The 8,756-nt window shown below is 38.4% G+C and overlaps 1 protein-coding gene across 1 annotated transcript; it reads left to right on the forward strand.

The window, feature by feature from the left end:
• The first annotated feature begins 6,218 nt into the window (after window positions 1–6,218).
• On the forward strand, window positions 6,219–6,926 carry LOC130590764 (uncharacterized). Its single transcript, XM_057393310.1, has one exon. The coding sequence runs from the start codon at window positions 6,219–6,221 to the stop codon at window positions 6,924–6,926; it is 708 nt and encodes a 235-aa protein (XP_057249293.1).
• Window positions 6,927–8,756: the final 1,830 nt, after the last annotated feature.

Consider the following 8,756-nt stretch of genomic DNA (forward strand, 5'->3'; position numbering starts at 1 on the left):
AGTATATGAATTTCTCCCTTCAAAAATTTAAAAAATTAAAAAAAAAAGTATTTTACCAATTAATATGTCTTCCTACCAATTAAATGCATTGATATACCATTGTAAAAATCGGTGAATGCAACCTATCAATTACTATGTCTTTTTCAAAATTGACTTAAATTGGTCAGATCTTATAAATGTAATAGCAACTTCCACCTAAATCCATTAAATTTACCCTAAGGAAAACCGACCATTTTCATCTATAAAAGAGGCAAATTCCTCTTTGTTTTTTCAATATATCAATTCATTTCATGTCTAACTCATTTCATCTATAACTCTCAAAACTCTCAAATCTAAACAATTATCTCAATGAATCCTAAAATCGACAAGCATGTCAAAGAAGTTAACGAGGCAACTTTTGAATTTTTAGAGTTTTGGTCGATTATTGATGAGAAGATTTTGGTTGCATGTGGCAAATTACAAAAATTAGAAGAAGATGAAGGAAAGGTAACCATGGATTACGTTGGTCAAATTATATATTTTTGTAACCAAATTGAACAGCTTTGCAAGAAGCAAAGAATACTACTGAATATTTTCGTGATGGAAGTGAAGAATTATGATGTTTGAATATGATGTGTCAAAATCTATGACTATTGTAGCCTATTAAATAATTAAGTTTGTAGTTTTATGAATTTGAGATTATCTTAGTTTTAGTCGTGTGTTTTGTTATCTTCGATTATGTTAGTTGTTCTTAGTTTTAGTGATTTGTTCTTAGACTATATTAGTTTTATATTTTGTTATCATCTATATAATATATTATGTTTTTTATTAGTATTTTATTTAGAGTTTTATATATTTTAGTCTTTTTAATATATTTTGCTGAATAATAGCTACATTATTTCGATTTTTTAGATCAATTCAATTACAATAATTAAATAGTAAGTTGTATGATTTAATGATTTTGTAAGAAATATTATTCTCTATTTAAGAATAATTTTTTTATCATTTGGAAATGGTATAAACAATTATCAATTAGTCAATTTTAAAGTTTTTAAAGATTTGTCATTGTATTCAAACAAAGAGATATCAAAAAATAAATCGAAAAATAAGACATGCTAACCAGGATTTTATAAGATTTAAAGCATTTTATTGCCACGTTTTTAGGAACAAATAAGGTTATGTGATACGATTTGCATAATTTATGTGATTGCCAAGATATATGTGCTAAATAAGGTGATTTCTATGAAAATGAAAAAGAAGACATAATTCTACACTTAGGGTTTTTTAATATTTACTATCATTTGATTGGCACGATTTTAGGACTGAATATTAATATGTTATCCTATATGTATCATTAATGTGATTGCCACGATTTCTAGACTAAATAAGACAATGAAATTCTTAAAATATAAATAATACAGTACATAATTCGCGATGTCTATAATTATGACCTGAAAAATCCGAATTAAATATTTAGCAAAGGTATGAAATTGACTATACATAATTCGAATTAAATATATAGGAAACGTTTAAGAAATTCGGCTTTTTGGGAATTAAACATATGACCTAGTTTTGACACATGATTTTAGGAGTTAATTAGGTATTTAAAAACGTTTGAAGTTTATATAAGTGAACCGTATAGAAAATATTTAGTATCATGTAAAATATACTAAATCCTAAGTAAAAAAAACAATGAAGGTATCATCAAGAAGAAGGCCACAATATTAATAATTCTTCCAATTGAGATAGTTTTGGAGATTATTCGACGTTTAGCGGGTGATCGATTTTATTTCATTGCAAATCGAGGTTAGGACGAAGGGCTGCATTTTATATGAAACCGCAATCCTACAATAAAGAAGGGTTGCGTTTTGAAGAATACGCGCGCAGCCCTTCCAGCGTAGCCCTTCCTTTTTTTCTCCTAGTGATGGATTTAAAAATTACCTCGTTCTTGTCATTAGTGGTACTGACTTCAAAATCGTCTACCTCATGACTCTCCATACCTGGTAATTGTCGGCTTTGATGAAGATTTCCATTTTATTTGTTCTTCCAATAGGTATAAAACTTGCCATTGAACATTGGTGGCCTTTGTGTAGAGTATCCTTCTTCCAGTTTCTATCTAGTATTCATATTTTCCAAGATCTTGAACTCAATAGGGTTTCCTGTGTTTTTAGAGTTCCCGCTCTGATACCAATTGTTGTATAATATGAGCACTATAAGAGGGGGGTGAATTATAGTGAGAGAATATGCTATACTTTTTGCGAAATTAAAAATTAAATTGGGAACACACAAAGAGCACACGAGAGATTTTAGCGAGGAAATAAGCCCAATAGGAAGAAACAACCTCGACCACAAAGGATTTTAACTCAAACTTTCCACTATAATAGACCAAACGACTCTGTTTACAACCTATTACTTTTCTCTCGAGCCACAACTTAAGTTCCTAAACTCAAGTTCCCAACAACAATTCCCACAACTGTCGTTCCTCTCGAACTTCACTCGAAGTTACTTTCTATTTCTCTCGCTTCACTCAAAACTTCTCACACTTATAAGAGTTCACTCAAACCTTTTACCCAAAAATAGAATTTGTAAGACAACAGAAGTGTAATAACTCAAATAAAGTAAGTATGAATTCTATTAGGAACAACACTGACTCTTAAAACAATTAAGGATATTTAGCTAAGTCAAACATACGTTGGTGTGAATCCTAAAAGTCAGACAAATTTTGGTGTGACTAGTAAAAGTCAGACACAAAATAATCTAAGGTTTAAGCGCCTATTTATAGAGTATTTAGGCAAGACATAAACTATCCACTACTTAAGTCCATTATCCCATGATGTCCATAACTTAATTAATTAATTAGTTTATATTGAATATTTCTTGAGAAATAAATAACCCACTCACCCCACTACTTAAATTAAACATAAGAAGCAGTAAAACATTACATGATTTGTAAATGCTTGGGAAATAATTAATCTAATTAAATTAATTAAGACTAGGAAAGAAATTAATTAAGCCCACTAACCACTAACTACAAACGTGTAGCAGTAGTGTGTTTAGGCGTGATTTCTGGTTATTTGGGGAGTAATTAAAAAATTTGTTTAAATCGTTTTTAGGAAAATATCTTTATCAATAAGTTAATTAAAACCGAAATTTTGTATTTAAAAAGAAAATCTTTTTATAATCGTAAATTATATTTGATTTTGCAAACAAAATCTTTTGGTTTAATTAAAATATAAAAGATAAGATTTAAAAGGTTTGATATTATCCTAATTAAATCAGAAAATCATTTTATATCTTTTCCTAACAAACTAATAAAAAACTCCCTAAAATAGTAGATCTAAACAAAACTAACTTAGGATTCCTAACTAACCAGTTGGGCGCACAAACAATGTTAGGCACATCACTTAGGAAACATTAGGGGTTTCTTAAGTTGTTTCTAAGTCTGTTCCTTAACCTTTTTCCTAACTGTGCCAGTGTCTGTTCCTTTCATAGGAACAGAACCAAGTTCCGTTTGGGAATTCAACAAAAACCAAATTGAGCATTCACTCAACCTTAACAAGAAGATATTAAATACACCATAATGTATTCTAATCTTCACTCCAAGCTTGATACTTCATCATTCGAACATCTTCACTTCGATCTTTGATTAATTCTCCATTTTAATCTTTGATCAAGTATTCTCTTTGCTCGATAATGAATTACCTAGCAACATCATAAATAAAATACAATATCTCTTTTGTGGTTAAGTCATCTTCAAAACTCAAGGGTCAAAAAACCCCTATTGTTACCATTCTTATTTTTGGGGTCTTTTGACTTCTAGGATTGAATGTTTACCACTTTGGATTGAATGTATTTGTGTTTAGAACTGTGGACCAACTTCTACATATGCATCTAGTCCTATGTGCATTGTGTAGTGAAACTATAAATATTCTTAAGTGGGAACTCTCTAATTGTTCAAAAGGTGTTTTATCATATTGTATAAATTTTAATGTATTCTGCTGCATTTAGGGTGCGTTCTCTTCAACTTATTGGCCCTGAACTTATTGGACCTTATCTGAACTGAACTTATTGAACCTGAACTGAACTTATTAGAACTTATTAAACCTGATTGGACCTAATTCATCTTATTGGACCTGAATGAACCTAATTGGAACTTATTGGACCTTATTGGAACTTATTGATCTTATTGGCCCTGATTGAAACTTATTAGACCTTATTGGACCTGATTGAAACTTATTAGATCTTATTGGACCTGATTGAAACTTATTTGACCTTAGTAGACAAAAAAAATTGACCATTAATAACATAAATATTACTCCTAACGTAAATACTACCCCTCAAAATTTATTATGAAGTAATAATTATTAAAATTCATCCTTTAAAAAAATAATAATTATTAATTATCTCTTATGATAATTAATTTAACAAAAAAAAAAATAGTATTTATATATTTGCCTATACATAACTTTGATCACTAATATATCTAATACTCTTATTTTGATTTTATAAAGCACTAGTGGAAAATCAAAAGTTGATTAACATTTATTGCTAACAAGTTAAAATTGACACATATGAAAAACTCTCACCCCACTTTCATTTATGTGAAGGTAGTAGAATGCATTAACTCCTTATCTCTCACTCTACATTTATATCTTTCATTGTTTTTACTAACGAAAATATGTTATCTCTAGTTATTTAAAGACGAATTGCAAAATATTGTAATTATAATGATTATTATTGTTAACCTTAATTATTTGACCATGATTATAATATTATTTGATAATAATATAATCACCTAATAGTAATATGAATAATCAAATAATAGACTATAATACAAGTATAATAGTCTACATTGTGGTACTTTAATAAAAAAATTTAATAATGTTTGGGCCCATTAAATCCCTCCAAGAATCTTGTGCCATGTGGCACCGCCACCTAAGCTCCGTGGGTCCCACCAAACTACAGCATGGCTAACAAGCATTTGGGAATCCATGGGTCCCACCAGAATCATTCTTGAAAAGGTGTCACCAATCCCTAGGTGAGCTGTCTCATCCAGCACACCTCTTTCTAGGAATTCCCACTACTATAAATACTTCTTGTCACATCATTGCAAAGGTATTCAATTCTCACCTAACTAACTTGAGTTTCTCACTCTAGACTCTCTCTCTACCTCAATCATCAACTGACTTGAGCGTCGGAGGGGCGATCCCGGAACAACCCCGGGGTAGTTTTTCTGTGTTTTGCAGGTTTCCGGCAAACTGATAACCAGCTCTGCTCATACCTAAGGACTTGCTCAGCACAGACCATTAACCTTAATTTCTAGACGGAAACAGTTTGGCGCCGTCTGTGGGGATATATAGTACAAAAAGTTACTTCGCCACTACTCAAAAAGTTCATTTGCTACTCAGTAGGACTTAACCTCAGTGCTAGTCAGCTATGGCACCATCCAAGAACGCCTGTAACAAACAGTCTCCCAACCCCAAGACCGAGAGGGAACCTTCACCCCAACAGAGGAGATCTGCACGAACACGATCCCCCTCAGTTCATACACTGGACCCTAACTTGGAGCTCTCTCAGGAACATCAGCCATCCCCCTCTCGGGAAATACAACATGTTGACCCCCAACCCTTACTCACAGCTGATATAGCACTTATAGCAGCTCAGCTGCAACAAACCCTACAACAAAGCATCATGCAGATGCTGACCACCCTCCAACAAGGACAAGGTCAGAATCAACTCAACCTCCAGCAACGCGACGACAATGTCCCAAGACAATCTCATAGGGAAGAACGCAATCCCCGCTCTGATCAGGGCCAGCCTAACCGGCAAAGGTCAGCAGGTCGGGAACCTGGTCGGTCTCACAGGGCACCTTCTCGGCAGGATGAGCGCCCTCCACCTGGGGAGAGGTCGGCTCATCGGGAAACTGCCCTCCGAAGAGAAGAGACTCACGTCTCCAGGTCGCCGAGGGGAAATCCTGGTCGCAAGCCGGAGGACGCTAGGAACATTCTTAACGAGAAGCGTCGCAGTCAGGGGTATGACGCCCGTCAGTTCTTAGATCGCAAGGCAGCTCAGCGAGAAGGGCAAGGCGACTCGGCATAGTCCAAACCTCTAAAACTAGGTAATGGAAGCTTGAAGTTCATGACCCCATTCAGTCGAGAGATCATTGACACCCCTACCCAAGGGAAAGTTAAAACACCGTTGATCGAGCAATTTGCGGGCCTAACCGACCCAAAGATCATATGGCCACATACAAGGCACAGATGAGTGTACAGACCAGTTGCGAGGCCACATGGTGTCGGTTCTTCCCCACCACTCTGAAGGGGCTCGCGCTGAATTGGTTCCAAGAGCTGCCGGCCGGAATCATCACCGATTTCGCGGTACTCGAGGACATGTTTACCCATCAATTTGTGGCCGGAAAGAGGCAAAAGAAGACGAGTTTACACCTCATGGGAGTCAAACAGGAGAAGAACGAAAGTCTAGCCGACTACATAAAAAGGTTCAATGAAGAATCCTTAAAAGTATCCGACCTGCAGGATGCTGTTGCGTTCGCTGCTCTCATGTCCGGATTGCAGCCTGGCCGGCTCAGATGGACATTGGCAGAAAGTGAAGTCAAAACTTTTTCCGAGGCCATGGCAAGGCCCGATATCATCCAAGCGGCAGACATTTGCCGTCATTCGGAAGAGGGTAGTAAGAAGAGAAAGGAAGAAGGCAGCAACAGAGATCAGCCCAAACAGCAAAAAACAGGCGGTAGGTCGGACAAATTTACAGATCATGGAAACGACCCTCGTTTTACAAAAATCGGAGAGAAATATACCTGGACATCTAACATAAGTCCATGCTACCCAATCCCCCACCCATCAGGACCTCAGCCTACCGTAGAGACAAAAGCCAGTGGTGTGAGTACCACCGAGAATGTGGTCATACCACAAAAGATTGTAGAGAACTGAAGAAAGGATTGGATAACCTGGCTGACCAGGGGAAGCTGAACCGCTATATCAAGCATACAAGCGAGGAGAAGGGGAAGCAGAAGGTCGGTCAGTCCAATAGTGGGGATACGGAAGGTTTCATTGGAGTCATCGCAGGTGGCTTCGCCTCAGGAGGCCTAACCGGCCGAGCTAGGAAAGCCCACCTCCAAAACCTCAAACACCAAGTATTAGAGGTCAAGCCTAGCTGGTCGGACTGCCCCATAATGACTTGGGATCCAGTCGGCCAGTAGTGTACCCCATGATGACCCCTGGTCATCGAGCTCAAAGTAGCCAATTCCCGGGTAAGGCGCGTTTGTTGATAGCGGGTCATCGCCGATATCATAACTCTAGAATGCTTGAAGAAGCTGAAAACAGTGAGAAGGATGTCACACCACTCGACCAGCCACTCATAGGCTTCGGGGGTAACTCCGTGCGCCTGTCGGTCGATAAAGCTCCCCACTCGGATGGGTGAGAAAGGCAAGGGAAGAAGCCTACCGATGACTTCCTAGTGGTCGACATCCTCTACCATACAACATAATAATGGGACGACCCACTCTGAACAAAACAAAGGCTCTATCTCCACTACCAACTCCTCATGCAGTTCGAAACAGATGAGGGGAAGGTCGGAAAAATACAAGGGGATCAGCAGGCCGGGCAGAATGCTATGTTAACAGCTTGAAGAGCAGAACTGAATCGACGTCCAAGAGGACTCGAAGAAGAGGAAAAGAGAAGAAGTTCACCAAAAATCTGGGGGTATACATCACAGAAACCCCAAGCAGTACGAACGGCCTCAGCCAGCTGAGGAAGATGAAGAAGTAGTGATGGGGGCGGAGTCCGGTCGAACTGTGAGGGTGGGTAAGGCCCTAAACCCAGAAACAAGAGCACAGGTGGTGGAGGTGCTACGGGAATACCAGGACGTGTTTGCCTATGAAGCCTCAGATTTGCTCGGTCTTGACCCCAAAATCATGTGCCATGAACTCAACATCAAGGAGGGGTACAAGCCAGTCAAGCAAAAACTAAGGTATCAAGGCCCGGAAAGATGCAAGGCTGCGACGATCGAGGTCAAGAAGCTGTTCGAAGCAGGATTTATTGAGGAATGCCAGTACTCGGAATGGTTAGCCAACGTAGTACTTGTGAAGAAGCCGAGTGGGGCTTGTCGCATGTGTGTGGATTTCACAGACCTGAACAAGGCCTGTCCGAAAGATAACCACCCACTGCCCAAAATTGATAGGCTGGTCGATTCCACGGCTGGTTATGCCCTCTTAAGCTTCATGGATGCAAATGCAGGCTATCATCAGATCCCGATGGCAGAACATGATCGGGTTCATACCGCTTTCACACTCCCCAAGGGGTCTATTGCTACAAAATGATGCCATTCGGACTGAAAAAGCGGAGCCACTTACCAGCGGACGGTCAACAAAATTTTCAGTGATCAATTGGGTCGGAACATAGAGGTATATGTTGACGATATGATAGTCAAGAGCAAGGCCCATTCTGATCACCCAGCCGACCTAAGGGAGACGCTGAGCACACTGAGGAAGTATCGTATGATGCTCAACCCTAAGAAGTGCGTCTTTGGGGTAAAAGGGGGTAAGTGCCTCGGATTTCTAGTTGATGAAAGGGGTATTGAAGCAAACCCCGACAAGATAAAAGCAGTGCTGGAGATGAAATCCCCTCGGAGCGTCTAACAGGATGCCTAGCTGCTCTCGGACGATTCCTATCACGGTCGGCTGATAAGAGCCTGTTCTTCTTCAAGGCCCTTAAGAGAAAAGAGTTCACCTGGGACGAGGAGGCTGAGCAAGCCTTCACCTC

This window comes from Beta vulgaris, chromosome 3 (assembly GCF_026745355.1).
Source record: "Beta vulgaris subsp. vulgaris cultivar EL10 chromosome 3, EL10.2, whole genome shotgun sequence".
NCBI lineage: Eukaryota > Viridiplantae > Streptophyta > Magnoliopsida > Caryophyllales > Amaranthaceae > Beta > Beta vulgaris.